Source organism: Poeciliopsis prolifica, unplaced genomic scaffold (assembly GCF_027474105.1).
Source record: "Poeciliopsis prolifica strain line A6 unplaced genomic scaffold, Auburn_PproV2 SCAFFOLD005, whole genome shotgun sequence".
Taxonomy (NCBI): Eukaryota; Metazoa; Chordata; class Actinopteri; order Cyprinodontiformes; family Poeciliidae; genus Poeciliopsis; species Poeciliopsis prolifica.
In genome coordinates, this window is record NW_026562380.1 from 16,087,839 (window position 1) to 16,107,044 (window position 19,206).

At 38.6% G+C, this 19,206-nt stretch overlaps 1 protein-coding gene across 3 annotated transcripts; it reads right to left on the reverse strand.

The window, feature by feature from the left end:
- Positions 1-293: 293 nt before the first annotated feature.
- On the reverse strand, positions 294-18,236 carry ppm1ba (protein phosphatase, Mg2+/Mn2+ dependent, 1Ba). 3 transcript variants are annotated; one of them, XM_055029174.1, is made up of 7 exons: positions 17,846-18,236; positions 9,034-9,954; positions 7,335-7,452; positions 6,251-6,365; positions 5,268-5,325; positions 3,752-3,768; positions 294-3,104 (listed from the first exon to the last, which is right to left on the reverse strand). In XM_055029174.1, coding segments are annotated over exons 2-7 (1,197 nt in total). In that variant the 5' UTR covers positions 9,922-9,954; positions 17,846-18,236; the 3' UTR covers positions 294-3,103. The 3 variants fall into 3 exon arrangements, with proteins under 3 accessions (XP_054885149.1, XP_054885147.1, XP_054885148.1); XM_055029172.1 differs by lacking the exon at positions 3,752-3,768; XM_055029173.1 differs by lacking the exon at positions 294-3,104 and having other exon boundaries at positions 3,142-3,768.
- Between the last annotated feature and the right edge of the window lie 970 nt (positions 18,237-19,206).

Genomic DNA, 19,206 nt, shown 5'->3' on the forward strand with positions numbered 1-19,206 from the left:
TAATGCCAAGTGTCAGAAAAAAATATACAGTCAAATGTGCCTGATTCCCAAATTATTATCATTATTTTGCATAATTGATAGTTTAAATATTTTTTTAAAAAGTTGTCCCTGTCAAAGGTCACGGTCCTAATATGTCCCAATTCATACCGTTTAAATAGTAATGCAGAAGACAGAAGAACATTTATCTAAAGTATTATTTATTAATCTGTAACTGGCATAACATATTGTTTGAACACCAATATGCAATAACTAACCATGGGACGCTCCCACTAACAACACATCACAAGCAGCAGTTTTAACATAAATCCATCTTTTATTGGCGGTTATGTTCACTGTACGGTTTGTAAACTTAACAGCATAAATCAGTACAGGAAGAAGAAAAAAATAAAAGGTGTGGCAAAAAACTCAAGCTGGCCCTTCTTTAGTCATCTGAAAGGTCAAAGTTTCTTCAAATCAGCCTTAAAGTAAAAGCCGTAATGTGAACTAGAACACTTGGAATAAATAAAAGAAAAAGGGTGATCTGGAAGTTACCATTGCGACTATACAAATGTTAGTTATAAATGAACATAGTGGGCTGAACAAAGACATAAGCAGTCATTTTTCTCCATAAAGCCTCGTAATAGTTACCCCCCGTGTTCATGTCTCCACATTCTTGACTCCCGTTTGCAGCATTTGACGAACCAAGGTTTCCTAAAACCGTGGCTCAACTCTCTACACACCGTAGCAACAAATCAGTGAAAAATATCCAGACATCACTGAATATCCAGAAACGCCGCCGGCTCCCATGACAGTTCTCATACTTTCGACAACTAGAATCATTAAACAGTTTAAACAACACCAAAAAAAAAAATAGTAAGCATAGAGAATGTGAAGCTCCAGTAGTCGGAAAAACAAAAAACGTGAGTAATGAGGAGTTACATTCAGGAAAAAAACAACGTTCAGATTTTTCTTGCCTCAGATCCCAGTGTCTGATGTAGAAATGTTTATCCTGTTCAATGTGGAAGGAGTTTATTCAATGTTAAAAGCTAGGAATATTTTATGAATATCACCTGGAGTCTACACAGCCGGTCAAATAACTGATGTAAATCGAATATAATTTGGTTTGACCAAAACCGGTCACCTTAGTTCCCTAAAGATTCTTCCGCTTTAACTTTTCACACATTTCCTCATCAACACTGTGTTCCCCCACAGTGAACGTCCCCACGTTATCCCCTCCCGTCTGTCGTGTCCCACCACAATAAATCAAGCTCTCCCCCCCCCCCATTACTCCTGGTCCAAAGTAATCATTGCAAACTGCAAAAGAACTTCAAGTACCTATTTGTCATATGGCACCGAGAGTAAAGAGTACCACAGATGCGTCAACCAACCCAGTCCTCTGCAAAGAGAACCATTTGCTTTTAAATTGCGAAATGTACTTCGCTTTTGCATTCGTTCAGAGAAATTAGCTCAAAGTATTTGGTAAAGAATAACTAAACCAAAGATGCTTTCCTTCAATTTTGGTCCTGGAAGACATCCATCCAAAGTTAGCTTTAATAAAAAAAAATAAAATAAAAAAAAAAACTGAAACATATGCCTCCCAGTGTGCTCCTTTACGTCAATCACTAACGCACCCAAAAAGAAAAACTCGCCTTCTCCCGTTACGTTTCATATTCCTCTCTAGGTTTCACTGATCCATAAGCAACAGAATCACAACTCACTTAATCCCCTAAAAAGAAAAAAAAATCATCACAGGAAAAAAAAAAAAAAAGAATGTTTTCAGGTAAAACAAAAAGGCTTTTCTTTCTAACCTTCCAGAGAAGTTATTCAAGAGATGGATAGAAAGGCAAGTTGTAGCATGAGCAGGATTGCGTGCGTGTATTGGCCCATGTGTTGTGGATAAAAAGGCAAAGAGGAGGAAGGTGAAACTGGAATGTCTTCATCTCCAAACCCTTTAATTGGAAGGCTTTTGTGCTGGAGCAACACCTGTGCACGCCTAATCTTAATGTTTCTGTTCTCTCGTTGATATATCTAAGCTTAAACACACACACACAGAAATGACCAAAAAACATATTAGGCCACAATGAATACCAGGGTTGGAAATGCAACAAAAAAATATATTTATATATATATATATAAATTTTATATATAATAGCTATCTCTATTCCTATAAAGAAGAGCAGGCTCTAAAGTTTATGATTCTGGCGAGGTTTACCAATGCACTGCAGAATGTTTTTACCGGAGGAGACAGGAAGCAGAGAGAAGTAGCAGGAGGAGGGAAATGATGAACTGTTGCATCTTTTGGCAGGCGAGAGTGGAGACAGTGAGCAGAGACGTGCAAGAAGAGTCACACTGGAGTTCATGTGTGGAGGAGCAAACCCGCCCGTTTCAGGAGCCGCAGCTCAAACCAAGACGGAAACACACACACACACACACACTCTCAGGTGATCCGTTTGGAGGATTTTTACCCAGAAGTCTTTGGATGTGGTTGGTGGAGTTTCATGACCGTTACATTGCAGTAAAAGCAGACAACTTCCCCGTACGGCGTAGTAGCTTATTGCGGAGTTTGTGTGGTCGATAAGCTCTCAGTCAGAAGATATAATAAAAACACTTTGAAAACAAATAATGCCACAAAAACCACTGAAGCGTCCTCTGTCTCATAAGGACGTGTGAGCGGCTGGTTTCTCTGTGATGGCGGCCAGCCGGTGGAGTTGTGAGGGCCCCTCTTCTTCTTCTTCTCTCAGGTCTCTGCAAGGCACCATAAAGTCCCAAAGCCGTCAGAGCGGAACTGCTCCCGTGTCTCTGTCAATCCACAACGGAAAGCAACAAAAATGAAACCGAAAAAACCCAAACAAAACTGCACTTTCTTGAGTTTCCACTGGATTTTGTATTATACGTGTATGTCTGTAGTGCAGTTTCCTAGTTTACAAACAAACAAACAAAAAAGCATTTTAATCCACTTGTGGTCCTCCAGATTGGGTGAGCATTACAATGATTATTCTCTCAGATGAAAAATTTAAAAATGATGCAATCTCATGTGGAATAGTGGTCCTGTGGAGTTTTGTTTGTTTTTTGGATCAGGCGGTTGTGCTGGACAGCTACCAGTGGCACTCCAAATCTGCTCCACTCTGCAAGAGGACAGCCAGGAAAGATAGAGCAGGGGGGGGGGGGGGGAAACAGAAAAGAGGGAGAGATGAGAGCGAAAGAAAAATACTCCGTTAATTTAACGTCACGTTAACAGGTTTCGGTTCCCGACCTGGGTTTTCGAGGGAAGGTTTTTATACCATCGACACAGACAAAAAAAAAATAAAGTTACAACACCAACACTTCCAGCCTCAGGTTTGTAGATCCTTTAATACGAAAATAAATACATCTGCAGACATAATTCTGTCGCTTTCTCCTCTTGCGGGGGGCGTGGCACAGAGACAGATTGTGCGGCTGCTCAGACGTCAGGTGAGACAGCGATGCATGCGTGTGGGGTTGGTGCATGCGTGTTGGTGTGCCTGTGATGCGAGAGAGAGGGAAAGACAGGACCAGAAACACCTCATCGCTCATCTACACACACACTTACACACACTCCTTGAAGTCTAAATGGAGCTCTACATGCTGGAAAGTAGACCAGAAGGGGACGTAGAGACTGATGGAGACGTGACGGAGGGGAATATGCTCTGCAGGTCACCACTGTACATGCCTGGAAGAATGTGTGTGTGCGTGAGGTTTTGGAAGGAGGGAAGGGGTGGGTTGGGGTTTAACACTTATATATGTGATCACTTACCAAATGAAACAGGAGGGCTGCATTAATCAGAGGGTGAACACACAGTTAGACATGTTGACGCTTCCCTTGTTAGCGTCTTTATACGCGCTTTCTTGCCAAAAACAAATTCACACCTCATGGACTTTTCCCGCATTTTGTCAAAGTATACCCGCAAAATCTGTTGTGTTATACGTGGGTGTTCTGCAGTCGATCAACTCAAAAGTGTTGATCTACTGCACACTTTGCGTATTTGTAAAGTGTGTCACAAAAAAAAAAAAAAAAAACTTGCAGCACAACAAAGTTTGTGGTTGCAACTTGACGAAACGTGACAAAGCTCAGAGGATGGGCGGTTTTGCGTGTGCAACTGAAAAGTATGTATGCACGACAGTAGAGTGGAACCAATTTTACGGTTTTAAAAAAAGTTCATCTTCACTTTAGAGTGCATGCAAGTATGCATCAGTAAACCTCCGGAATATCTCTGTTTTGTTTTTAGTATGTTAAAAAGGTAAAACTTTTAAGTGTAAAAAGATAAGAAGCTGTCAAAGAAAGTAATTTTTCTCCTTAAGTCAATGGTTGGGTAAACATCAGCCCTAGTGAAAGCTACAGTCACACACACACACACACACACACACACACACAATCCCTTTTTGATGTCAATTATAATGAGAAAGACACATAGAAGAATCCACTAAACACATTATCACTCGGAGTTCAAACACTGACGGCAGCATTTAACACAACCATGACAAGATGCTAGCTTAGCCTGTTTAGACTGAAATGTAGCTGGGATATGTTGGAGGAGCTACAATTACCAATTTAAATTCAATTATTTGAACTAACAGTTTTGCTTAGATTTTTCCTTCTTGAGTTATAAATATTTTTTCGCCACAGTGGAATAAAGAAGGAGTATATAAATGTATACGTTTGAAGTTTAAAGCATAAAACTCTGCAACATTTTAATCACAAAACTGCATTTTCAGACAACTTCCTTGTGCTGTGTTAAGACCTTCATTTGCCTCAGCTAGTTAAAAAAAAGTCACCCAGCTTTTAACATTTGAAACGCTTTGCTCCGTATGTGGGACGGTAGAGACAGTAAAATACAAAAAGAGTTCAAAGATTTCTATTAATTAAGTTAGATGTTTGTGAAACAAGTCAATTAAAACTTTATTTCCAAGGACTACAGACTTAAATTCACTGTGACAGAGGTTTAAAATGGAAAAAGACAAAAAAAAAAAAAAGGTCAAACATACAGAACAAACTAAGTAATGCTTTGAATTTGCCTTGGTCATTTACAGCAGCATGTGAAGAAAGAGACATCAAGGATCTCATAAGGTTTAAAGTAAAACCCAGAATACAACATCATGAGCAGCAGCTTTCTGTAAACGGGTGAGATGACGCCAACAGAAGGACAACTTTCCAGTCCAGAGAAATTAATAGAGATGTTACTAAAACTAACATAACCTCAAAATGTCAGGACAGTGTTGGTGAGCGTTTTTAAATACAGGTCAGAGGCCAAAGGTCATTTATAGACACTTACTCCATCTTCCTCCTTGTAAGGATTCAGACGGTTGTACACTGCTTCGATAACACTGCGTCTGCAGGAAGAACACAAACAAGGTTGAATATGTTGAGAGTTTAACAGTTCAGGAAATTCATCAGAGTTAACATGGAGGGCATGTGCACACAGGAAATACCAGCAACAGTTAGAGGATATATGTTGGCATCATAATAGGCAAATATTATTATGACTAATTTTGGGAGCATTAAGGGCAACATCAACAAAATCCCAGTGAAGCGCATAAAGCTGTATCAGGGTTTCCCCCGGTGTATTATAAGATATATTTATTATGTACAGTGCCTTCCAAAAGTATTTAGTCATCGAACATTTTGATTGTTTGTTTGCATTACAGTCACAAACTCAATGGGGTTTTTTTAAGTTTGTGTTTCTCTCTCATATCATACACAAAGTAGTCCACAATTGTGAACTGTATGGAAAATGATACCCGATTTTTAAATATTCACATAAAAGGAAAAGACCAAATCACAAACTTTTGGGTACGCATGTTATACCAAATTCAATTTTCGAATGATTTTTTTTCCTCTCAGGTTTAGATAAAATGAAACACAATTGAGAATCCATCTTAAAAATTGGCTTTTATTTCAATCATTACTTCTTAGAGTTTACCTGAATTCAAAGTCGAAATAAATAGGTGTAAAACACGATGGTAGTTTTTAGGTGGGCTAGCATTACACTGTGCTATTGGCGGAAAACCAAAACAAAATACAGATTTTCTAAAAATGAATTACATCTACAAAAACAGAAAATATGATTCATTGATAAAAAATGAATTATCGCCAAGACCCAATTGTATCCAATCACTTGGTAAAAAGAATCCACCTGTGTATAATTTAACATCAGCATAAATCCAGCTGCTTTCTGGAGGTTTGTTAGAGAACATCAGAGAACAAACGGCGTCACGAAGACAAGAGGAACACGTCATAAAAGGTGGCAGCATTTACTTGCTAGCGAGTCCACCCCCTGGTGGCAGAGGGGGCATCCCGCTGTCGGAGGCTAGGTTCCTCATCACCGTCACCAGATCCGGAAAAGCGTCGTCTCGGGGCCGAGACAGCATTTCTAAACAGGACAGAAGAACTGCTGTTACGCAACGCTGATTACTGCCAAGACCGTCGGCAGAAAGAAAAAAAGTGAGGAGAAGGGGGTTACTGGAGGACGCGAGGATGGAAACCGTACAAGTGAATTTTTTTGAAAACAAGTCTGAATGAGACATGGTGACAGCGAGAGGCTTGCAGCTGAGTGGCGTGAAGCCAGGTCGATGTTCAGCCAGAGCATTCCTCTCAGTCAGCCCTCTCCCCTTTTACTCCCTCTCTTCTTTGTTCTCCATAAATTAGACAACAGTCCAACACATGCGCCGTCTCACCTGGACCAAAAGTTTCTTCCATCAGGTAAAAGTCACCATTTGTGGCAAGTTATATACAAGTTATGGTACTTTCAAGTGTATCTTGATGCATTAAACTAAATGTCTTTATAATTAATTCTGCGAGGCAGAGAGAGAAAGGAAACAAGCTGATAAGGTCCGGTTTATAGGAATTATCAGCTAGGAATAATATCTTACAGGAAAGGTCTATACTTTAAGCAAAATGTCTCGTGAATCAGGAAGGAAAATAAGCAGGGTGGGGGGGATTAGAAAACAGCATACAGAACAGAGACAGATCAGGGAATTCATCCAAACAACACAGGGCAAGAAAAGGAGGGGAAATTGAGAAGAAGAGAAGGGAATAAAGGAGGGAGATGGTTCCTGAAATGAAAAAAAAAGCTATAAAGTATCATTCTTTGAATATGAACAAGACGTAATTCAGTTGGAACATCGATAATAATACTATCAATATAAAAACAAATGTTTGAACTGAGATAGTCTTCAAAAGAAAACAAAATGTTCCATTACTCCTGAAAGCTGTGGTCTATAACCATTTTACGACAAACCTCTGAAAACGGTGAATAAAGTTAAAGCTTTCATCATTCTAGGTTCCCATGATGTTTTCACCTTAGATAAACAACTTAAAGAAATTAGCTCTCAGCTTTTACCTTCCACTCGAGCCTCCAGATATTTGTTGACCTCAGCTTCTCTCCTCACAGCTTCCTCGGATACTTTGGGAGCATTGGGCAAACAGACTAAAACAATACTCATGTTATCTCGACTTCCCTAGATGGATGACAGGAGGAGGGGAAACAAAACACCGAATTAATATTGAGCACATTTAGAAAAAGCCCGATAACACAGCGCACACAGCCCTTCAGCTATTTCCAAAATCGGAAATTGTTAACTTGAGAGTGAGAGCTGCTTTTAGTTTGAAGAAGAAGCTTTTATTTTAGAGGCCATGTTTTGCTTTTCTGCTCACGCATCTGTCCTTTAGCAGTGTTCAGACTTGGACTTCGCTTTCCCCCTTAGAGAAGAACTTTGTTATTGTAGTACAAAATCATTTCTACAGAGAAATGTTCACCGCAGAAGGAAATAGTACAAGTAAAGAAGTTAAAGGGACTTAAATACTTTGAGTCAATGGTCCAGCGCAAGAGAAAAGAGGTGGAAAAGTGTAGGAATGGGTAAAAAAAAGGGACTCAGCAAAAATGAAAAGAATGATGAAAAGCCGATTGAGAAGGGCAAGGTAAGCCACCTTTTCATTCAGAAAGTGGTGGCGTCAGATTCGTTCTCAAGAATTACAACTTTAATGGAAATTATCTTACTGAGATCTTAATAAATGTAAAATAATCAGTTGTTGTCCAGGAGACCAATACAAGTACAAATTGTATACAAAAAAATACATCAGCTAATATTACATGTGTATGCTAGGATCTTGATGGACTGTTGTATTTATATCAGAAACAATTTTAAAGTAAGAAAGGAAGTCATTCTTGAGTGGAAACACTGAGTTACTTTAAAAGTGAAGAAACATCTGCAGCTTTTGAACATCATCCGGCAGGATTTTGATGAAAAAGACAGAGTGACAGACGAGATATAAAGGATTTGTAAGTAAGGTTTTAAGATCCTATGACGTTTCCATGATATATTTCTTGTCAAAGCTAAGAGTCTTGTGAAGTGTTATCAAGTTGCTGTCAGGATGAAATTGCTTCTTGCAAAGTAAATCTGATCTATTATTCAGCCTCAGATGTGAGGATAAGGGTTAAAGCTTGAAAGCTTTCATCCATGTCTGAGACTCTTATTTTGAAATAAGAGGAAGTAGTACCCAACTCCTGCCAGCTCTCTGAAATGACTGCAACATTCAGCTACAAAAATCCTGTAAATTGTGTGGCTGCTTTTTGCTGCAAGAGGGGAAAAAAATAACTACATAGTATTTGACAGTTTTCTTAAATCATGTGGACTGAAGATCTCAACATGAGATTAATGAAACCTTTACTGTTTTAACGAATATACAAAATGAGAGATTTGCACATATTTGTGCCCGTCTGGTCCGACTTGCACAAATATGAAAATATGTGGACCAGTCAAACTGGGTCTTTATGCTACACTTTAACGGTCTCATTACCAAACCTTTACTGTATGTAAACACATTTCCTTTTAGGTTTCTAGTTTGGATCCAAAAACATCCTCTAAAGCTCATCTTTTTGTGAGCCCAGCATCATGTATCAGCTTGTATCATAGTTAAAACCACATTGGTAAACAATGTGGCCACCTATCACCACTAGACTGTGCATTTCTATTGATGCTCAATAGTTTAAAGACTCACACCCCATCAAGCCCTTGCTGAAATACAAAATGTCCACATACCTTGTGCAGGCAGGTATCCACCACTTCGTTACAGACTCTCTCCAGGTCATTACACACCTCTAGTCTAGATTTCACAAATTCACACAATTCCTCATTGGACATGACATCCCAGATGCCATCGCAAGCCAGAATAATGAACTGATCTTGTTCCGGTGCCCGAACCATCACGTACACTTCTGGTTCAGGGCTAACCAGTTGCTCCGTGGGGCCCTTGCCGTCCACGCACTTGTAATCATAGTCCCCCAAGGCTCTCGAGACCGCCAAGGACCCGTTAACTCTCTGGATCATCACAGAGCCTCCCGCGTTCTGGATGCGCTCCCTCTCGCGGGGGTTGCAAGGCTTGTGGTCGAGTGTAGAGAAGCACACCTGCGAGTTGCGGTACAGAACGGCTCGGGAATCCCCGCAGTTAATAAAGAAAAAGTGCTCTGGCGACAGGAGAATCCCCACCGCCGTTGAGCCGCTGCGGTCCATGCCGTTCCGGAGGTCGGAGAAGCTGCGCATGTGCTCGTCGATTCTCAGGAAACCAGTGCGGATGCCGGCTTTCACAGCCTCCACAGCAGGAGGAGGAAGCGCTTGACAGTCAGAGCCGCAACCGTCTGGTCCGACTTGCAAGACTTGTTTGCCGCCAGTGCCTACGCTCGCAGTGATTATGTGTTCAAGAAGGTGCTTCGAGCAGTAGGTGGCGACCCTGGATCCAGCGTGGCCGTCGTACACGGCGAAGAAAGACCAATCGGTCATGCCGGGAGCCTGGAGTCCCAGCACAGCTGTGTGAGCGTCCTCCATCTCCACCCGCCAGCCCTGCATGGAGCTCAACCCGTAGCGCAATCCTTTGCCCTCGCCATGAGAGTTGTGCTTCTCCGTTTTGGGTTTGTCCAGAAACGCCCCCATGCCTCGGCCTTAGACAGACGGAGCCCCTGCTTCCTGTGGCGGAGACACAAAGAGAAGCAAGGAACATGAAATGGAATGCCAATAATTGGCCATTTTGACAAATATTTGGACATTAGTTATTGCATTCTTTATGACAAGATGCAATCATGAGTAAAAAGACCTAAAACAACAAAGTAGTTGAAAATATCAATTATTTTGTATACATTTTAAAAGTTCTCTTCAGATCAGACTTTTTATATTTAATCAAATCTTGACAATGACCCAATATTTTACAAAAAATCTCGGTTGCACATATTTATCTTTAATTTAAAAAAATGTAATGCTGAAGGTATTTACAGATGCAACTAGAAATTATCTTGTCACCAGAATCAAACACTTTTATTCTGGATAATATCATAAATCCCACTTTTCTCTGGTTAGTAAACATTTATACTAGATACCAAACTCTGTAGAGCAGATGCTATTACTGAATGAAGATAAGTCAAACTGGGCATTTTCAGTGTTGATTAGGCATTTAAATATGAATTCAGAAAGAAAGACTGGCATGAGGTTATTATAAATGAAAATTTATTTTACACAACATTCAGTCAGGACAATTAAAAAAGGGAAAGAGAGACTTTCAGTAGATAGCAGGAAGACTGAACACATTACAGCGATAAAGCTCAGCTTAGTGACCCAAATTCAACTCCAAAGACATTTTTGGAACAAGCTAAATCGGATTTCAAAAATGCCCAGCAGTAAATGCAAGCTTCCCCTCAGGAATGTCTTCAAACGGTAAAAAGGGGAATGCAAAAAAAAATCCCCAGAAAAAGTCTCCATCAAAAAGTCTACACACTTATTATTATTGTAGGAATCAGACAACCAAAGGCATCAGACATCTGTCTGGACTTTGCTAATTTAGAATAGTTTCCCTCAGAATGAAAACAGTATAATCCCCAAAAGCAAACATTTGTCACAGAAGTAAACATATTTCAGTTTGTTTATACCTCACTATATTAAAAAGTTCTAAATTTCCCTTTTTTCTTCCCTATTGAACAGAATTAGTAATTATATAATATGCATTTATGATCCCAGATGATGGCCTAAATCTCTGCACCCTTGTGCAACGAAGCCAAAGATAGCACAACGCACTCTAGTTTATACTTAAAAAGATGAAGGAGTGAGCTTAAAAGCTTCTTTGGCTAGTGGAAACTGGCAACCAAAGGCATTAACAAACTGTCCAAGAGGATGTTGTCTCCAGCAATAACTGCACCTGCATTAGCTAAATGAACAGCAGCATCAGGCTGTTTTATGGCAGACACTAATTCTGCATCAAGCCTCGTTGATCGTTTAGATAATGTGAGAGGAGAGTCTATAACTGTATTGATTGTCACAGTACTTAACTGCGCCTTGGCCATTGAAATTGCACTTTTAACATGCACCTTGTTTCTGATGACATCAATGAATGCAACTTATAAATACACTGTAGGCATATTTGATGATCTACTCTACTAATGTCAATTGTAAAGACGGAGCTAAAAGGCTGAAGGTCATGTTTTATTGAAGATGGGTAACATCCAACTCGTCTCCATTAGGAGGAAAAGTGTATTATGTTATTATTACAGCTCAAATAAAAAAAGGTTGCAATTTTATCAGCATGCTGTGGAATCAAAGGATGCACAACACTGATGCTTAATCTACAGAAGTGTTGTGCAACAGAGATGCAAGAGTTCTCCTGTAAGGACAACAAGCTCCACTGGCTGACCTGGATCCACATCGTAAGCCATTTAAACTGCTCTGTACAGTCATCCTCTTAACTTCAACCACAGCAGAGCAAACACTTCCCACACAACAAAGTTGAACTAAATTTACACGCCCGTGTCTTTAAGAGTATCCGGAAGGTTCGTCAGATGTTTTTGGGTTTACAGTCCCTGTGGCCAGTGACCAGTTCCAAGGTTTAGAAATGTTAGCCTTTCTAAAAACCCTGAAGGTGTCTGTCATTTCCAGAAGGGTAGAAGTCCTTTTTATGAGTTGCCAGGGGAAAAGTCAGAGTGACCCGAGCTTTTTCTGGCTCTATGGAGCAGAGTGCAACAAGGCTTGCGCCGTCCCCCACCTGTTGCTATTCATAGATTGTTTTCGCTCACATTTAGCATCCATCCAGCCATTTTCTTACACCCTTGTCCCTAGTAGGGTCGGGAGGTTCTGGTGCACATCTCCAGCTAACATCTCAGATTTAGCAGTCTTGAAATATTTCTTGTTCTTTTTTTTTAATTAATTATTAACTCTGTTTGGAAACCGGTAGTTGTGTGCAGTTTGCCTGTTAGACAATCATCTGTAGGTTTTACCCAAGCAGGCAGTCCAACTAGACAATACAACATGTTACTCTGAAAAGAGGAGAATGGCAAAAAGGTGCAACATTCTGACCAATAAGCCATTTAAACTATTACTACATTTAGTTGATGTTTATTCAGTATCTTTGCTTTAGGTTCTGTGTACATAAACAATATGGATCATACTAGTATAGTATAATAACCAATGTGTTATGTGGAATGGAATTAGGCCTGTCAGAATAACAAATTTTGGAGAATGAAAATATTGTTGGTTCAACACAATCGTGAAGTCATGTAAAGCTAGTGGCACAATAATGCAAGAATACATTCTATAAACTTTAAAGTCTAACAAGTATTTAACACTGGAACTGGAAAATATTTCAAATATGACCCATGTTAAATCCTCCCAAATAACGGAAAAAAAACTAATGAAATTAATTATGAAGTCTCTGTATATAAAATTGTCCTTCAAAAAAAAAAAAAAAAAAAAAGGGGGCAAGTTGAAACAAAAACACCAGACTGAAGAATTTTGTCATACAGACTTTGGTAGAAAGATAAAACAATAAATCATGCAAATAGAAATGACTGAGCTTGTTTTTATTTATCATGTGATTAATTGATCTATTGCTCATTGTGACAGGACTAGCTGGAATATTGTTTTTTGGATCATGTCATAGTTTAGTTGTTTTTTTCCCCAACTCTTGACAATCTTGTGGAGGATAGCATTTTCATTGTGAGAAAAGTTTGATATGGAAACTCTGTGGGGCAATAACAGGTTTTAAAAAAAATACAATTTTAAACCATAAAAGGCAAAGTACGAAACTGTTTATCTGCAGGGTTTTCTGATTCATTTTACTGTAATATAGAAGACAAGTCACCTGCTAAAAGAAATATTTACAATGAGGTTTACTGGGAACATGATGAGGCACAACAACCACTATTTTGAATTTAATTATGCCACAAAATTATTTTTGTTCGTTTTGTTTGAAAGGTGGCCAACGGACTGGCTCGACAGCATCACAGCCTCTGTTCTCAGACAGCTTTAACCAGTTAACTCAATTTATCCTTCAGCCGCTGATGGGCTCCACACAGGGCCAGATTATTCTGTCAAACACAGACGTCCGTCTGACAGCATAGGAAACAAAAGATCTCAATTAACTTCTGTTTTAACTGTTTATCAACAAACTACTGATAGGAAATAGAATTATGAACACTAAGTTTTACATTTTGTAACCCTCTTTTAGAGATACAAAATTAAAAAGTTATTTTTCTGATCTGGTTTTACTCTTCAGTTCTAGTCCCTATGCAGTGTCATCTGCCCATGCGGTGAGTAGTTTTCTTATATGAATGTCCCTTCATGTTTATCATAAGTGGAAATGAAAATCTAAATATTAGCACTGTGCAGTATATAGATATGAAAGCAGTAATTCATGATATCTAAATAGAAATGACTCCAGGATCATATTATAGCCTCCAGGATCAAATATTTTTAAAAAAATGTTTTTTAAAAATCACTCACTTCCCAGATCACTTCCCAGATTGTTGAGTCACAACTTATTAAGAAAGGAACTGAGGACATTTTCATTTTAAATATTACTTTATTTGTATACAATTATGATTTCTGTCTTTTCAGTTTCTATTTTTAAGCTCCATCTTTGTGACTTATTGCTGAGAGGTGCTTCATTAGTAATATTAAATACTTTCAAAAGTGTCAGTCGGAGTCAAACCAGCCTTTTTCCTAGAGCCTCTTTTATACAGATAGAAAAGAATCTCCTTCTTAGCACTTAGTCTACATGTTTAATGGTATATACATATAATCAAATATTTCAAAAGTGATAATCTACCTCTCTGACTTCTTAAGTGCTTCAGTATTACTAAATTTTGGTAATCTAATGGTATAACGCAAGATTTTGTAGCTGTGCAAATTTTCATAGGGAGGTAAAGGTAATGTTTTATTTATATAAAGAGCTACATATCTTTATAAAACCTTGCATTACACTCTGCTCTATTTTATCCAATGATCTAAAGAAAGCTGTGGTCTTTCTTACAGCCAATGAAATATGTTAAACTGACTGGTGAAGATATTAAAATCAAAATATCCAAGTTCTGTAACAGATACATAATTAACATCCACGTAGAATAGTATTGGAGCTGGTGCCCATCTCCAACGGCCTCTGGACGGGTTACATTGAAGGGCAGCACAAAGACACATACTAATAATACCCAATAGCAATTTAGAGATGCTCACTTATCCCATCTAACATTTTTTTGGAATTGTTAGAGAAAACTAACAATCCAAAAAAAATTGCAGTTCCCAGTAAGCACCCATGGAGAGAATGTGCAACAACTGAATCAATGAGTTTCTTGCTGTCAGGAAACAGTGCCAAGAACTGGACTACCATGCAGCCCTCATATGCATTTTATTTCTCCAAATTCAGTTCTTCAACCTCCGTCTCAACACCGATTGTGATCTGTGTATTCAGCTTCACTAAATAAAACGCTTGGGGAAACGAAGGATCACAGTGGAAAAAGGCAGTCATGTTTACTATAATAATAAAAATGTCTGTTTTTACAAAAAGTGCACAATATTCTTGAGTGACTTATTATTCTGTTGAGTGATTGAATGGTGAATCTTTTCAGAACATTGCCACTGAAAAAAATGGCATGTGTGTGAATCAATATTACAGTCATGGTGTTATTAATATCTAATCAGCCCAGTGTTTACTTAACCAACTTCTTTATGAAGCTGAAACAAAGTCAATATTGATATAATCCATTTCTAGACACACACTTGTATTGCATTTAAGCCAAGAGCTTATTTTTCTGCTGATTAGGCATCCATGATATACATCCGCTTCTCATACGGTGAAAAAACTAAAATATTTCTGGACTAGCTGGTTTAGCAGGACAACTGCAGTGATATTGCAGATTACAATTGTGTTTTGTTTTAAATAAAAACGTCGAGATGAAAACTCTTGGATGATCATCATTTAAGTCATTCCAAAACTTGTCAATTTCCAGGAACGAAAGCAGCACATCATTACAACGGCGTCTGGGGTTATGGAGCCGTTACTGGGCCAGACAGGAGTCCATCGGACCGTGGCTGAAGAGCAGGGAAGTAAATGTGTCTTGATATAGTAGACTGTGAGTGGTTTCTTGGCAGCAAAGAGGGCATCTGGGCTTGTTTGTACCTGCTCGTTCTCAATCTACAAGCTGCCCAGCTCCAAATTTATCTTCCAGGCATCAAAAGTTAAGATCTGATGAGACTGAGGGAAAGGAGGGCACACCACATGATAAATGGTTTTAGGAGTTAACTAAATTCCTGTGGGATAAAACGTATCAATAGATGAAAAGTGCTCACAATAACCAAACTCAAACTGTAAGCAGTGTTATTAGAACATATATGTAATGTAATCCATCTCTCCCTCTTGATAGGAAAACCCTTGAGCTATTTCGAGGTTTCCAGTCAACAGAGCACCTTAATGTAGAGCCGCATGTGACGCAATTCAGGTGACAGGCGTAGCCAAGCATAGCTAGATAAATATCTCTGGAAGCCGCACAGGCCTGTTATCTCTACGACGGTGTGGGAAATTTTTGAAAAGTTACCATAATAAAACCACTTTTTAAGTAACAGCATCGGCAAACGTCAATCTGACTGAATAATATATATATATATATATATATATATATATAAAACACATTTTCCTCACTTACAAGACAAAACTACAAAATATTTCTGGTCGTTAAAAACCTGTACAGTCATGATGCTCAAAGTAAAGGAGCACCACTGCTCAATCTTATTGAACTAACACACTTTAAAACTACACTCTGCAAGCTACAGTCAGCATGTTTGTTAAGCAATCATTTGGAGGTTTGCTAGAAATGCAGATAACCTAATTAACCAGCTTGTTGTACTTGCGTTAGTCTAAATAAAACAAAAAGGATTCATATTCTTTGGAATAAGAACAACTATTTTGGTCCCAAGAAAAGGCATATTATCACACCAAACCATGCCACACAATTACATAAAGCAACAATAAAATACACCCAAAACGTATTTAAACACAAGTTAATTAATGTGTTGGTGTTGTTGCATTTTCACAAAATAGGACATTTATGATACAATCAGCTACAACATCTGCACAAAACAAAAAAATCTGCTTATTTTCAAAGTGGGTTGTAATTTTAAGAAGTTCTATTTATAATGCAAGTATTCAGAGAACATCATTATTATCATTGACATTACCAGGGCTCAATGTTTGGGCAGACAAAACTTGACTATGTGTAGGTTATTTTAAATTTTTAAATATGAATAAGCAACAAATATATTCTAATTTTAACTGATCTAATGTGTGTGAAGATGTTTAATTAGTCCAGTCAAGATCCACTTTCCAACAACACTGCAAATAATCAATAGTTCGATATCAGAATTCATGTATAGATATACAGTGACAAAGAACCCAAAATACTCCCTGTACTTTTTAACAGTCTCAATCTTTACTTCACACATTGTATTACATTTACTTAGGACTTTTTAACTGAATTACTGACCATAGAAAGTCAATTAAATAGCACTTATTGTAAAGACTGAGATAAGTAGACACATTAATCAGTTTTATCTCTATTTAAACAAATTAAGATTCAGCATTATTTTGATTTTGCGTCACAGGTTCCAAAGTAAATGGAGAGATATAGCATTAGCAGGCCAGAAATTTGCTATTTTTTATTTTCTTTATTTTTTTAAGCAGTCTGCTCAATTTTTAACCCACACAGATGACCGTTTCAAAAATGTTGCCAATATAACTATTCTGAGGTGATTGAAAAGCCCAACATAATCAAGCATGGATAAGTAAATCTACTGAACAAGCCAATAGACTAAGAAACAGCTGGATCCTGAAACTGCCTGGCTAGTCCAGGATTGCATCCAGGGTTGCAAACACAAACATGCCACTGATGACGCCTCCGTTTCTGGGGCACGTCATCATTAAGGAACAATAAACAAAACAACATGCTAATAAATAAAATGCATCTACTATAAAAGTCCCATTCAGTTATTGGAACGGGTATATGAATACTTAATCAATGGAATGATTGATTAAGTATTAAAAAAAATTAATACAGCCTTTTTTAGTTTAATGTTGAAATATAGGTCAAAACAAAACTAACAGGAATATATATTAGTATCTAGCTCAATGAAGGACACCTGTTGCAAACAGTAAGCTTAATTTTAGGTATTAAAATTAAGCACAATTTATGGGGAGGAACATAACAATTATTAACCCTACTAAACATATTTACCAATAGTTGCCCCCATATGCAATAAGACCAACAGCAGCTCATCATTGGTGCTGATGAATGTTTTGGAAACACCTTTTGAGCCTCAAACCAAACCAACAGGGAACCGAGCAAAAAGACACGCAGATACACGTCTTTAATAGTCTACACAGCCTTCTTTTTAAAAGTGTCTGCTTCACTAAACCTCAGGCCACTTGCGTTAACGGACGACCAGCTAGCGAACTTCACAGCTGTCAAAAGTGTAGACTTGTGTGACATGTTAGCTGGTGATTAGCCAAGAGCCAGAACATCGTTAGGAGTCAAAACGAGGCGTTACTTACGTTGTAGGAAAGGCACCGTTTCAGTCTGTCCACCTTCGGGAGCCTAGGGCAGATGTGAGAAAGCCCACAGGTTTGCTGGTGACGAGTTAACCCTCGGTGCTGTTAGCCACTTTCGGTTTTTGGCCCCTGCTCGAAGGCTAGCCAGCATCTCACACGAAGAATTCTCCCTTTAGCATGTCCCTGCATCGGAATAAGGCCTTTATATACATGTTTCCTGTCGTAAATCAAAAGAGGGCGAAGTGTTAACGCTGTCCGAGGTTGATGGCTAAGAGAAAGAGCGGCTCTATTTGAGAGAATACATTTCTGATTTAAAAGTAGTCAAGCTAATTTGAGGCTAAAGCTAAATGTACGAGGCAAATGACGTTCCTTTTCAGCTCCCACAGTAGGGGGTGGGAGAGTCAGACCAGTCTCTGTTGTGATTGGGCAATGGCTGTTCGGAGTCAAGACGTCATTGGTCAAAAACCGTGTCAATCAGAATTTGTGTGCGGCATGGTGTGAATTGTTCTAATGTGGATGTTTGCGTTAGGCGGGTGCAGTAGGCAAGTGTGTGTGACTTTTTTTTTTTTTTGACTTTTTCTCTGCTACTGGTACAAGCACGCAGGTTTAGGATGACAGCCAATATATACCATTTTTTGCTAGAAGGTTTCTTGACATGGCTCACCAACAAAAGCGTAGGGATAATTAATCAAATACAGCAATGAATGACTTCGCCCTTGCACTAATCCCACTTTTAAGTTTCCTGGAGCAGTTTTCATAGCAGTAAAATCTCTGCTTCACTGCTTATTCAGGGATGAGACTGCATCAGTTATCCTATTTGTACCAAGTCGTCTGTTGAAAACAACAAATCAATGAATCAGACAAATGTAAGGCTTATAAAATCCAAGAAAAATTAAGGGTTACATTCATCCATGTAATTTGTAACACTGAATTTCCTTAAATGATTAATTGATCCTAAACTAAATGCAGAGGAAAGCCTTCATCACATGCCATCAGTTGCAGCTTTCAATATGGTAGATTTGGCTGCCAAAATCAGTTAAGTCAGTTACGCTTTAAAGTACCGTTTTGAATGTCCTGACAAAGGGATATTCTTCAGTCTTCTTACGGAAAATTAGTTCCCCACGACCATCTTTAGTTCAAAGTCTTATTGTGATCAAATGTATCTGGATTTTTTCTAAAGGCTACTTACTATTCTAGATTTACAAAACTCATATTCTATTTATGGAAGCACAAAAAAAAAGCAACCATCTCCCTCCTCAATGCATGTCTTTGGACTTTTTACCTGGAAAGAACCCACTGGTATGCATGGGGAGAAGATGTTATCTCCATGCAGAAACCCACACAGGCAGGAGACATGCAGAATA

What these genes read in the sequence shown, in the direction of transcription:
- ppm1ba (XM_055029172.1), bottom strand. Translation starts at nt 9,921, where the DNA reads ATGGGGGCGTTTCTGGACAAACCCAAAACGGAGAAGCACAACTCTCAT. An exon ending in TGGATACCTGCCTGCACAAG is followed by an intron (nt 7,453 to 9,033) that starts GTATGTGGACAT and finishes TCATCCATCTAG; the next exon opens with GGAAGTCGAGATAACATGAG. An exon ending in CTTACAAGGAGGAAGATGGA is followed by an intron (nt 3,105 to 5,267) that starts GTAAGTGTCTAT and finishes GTCCTCTTGCAG; the next exon opens with AGTGGAGCAGATTTGGAGTG.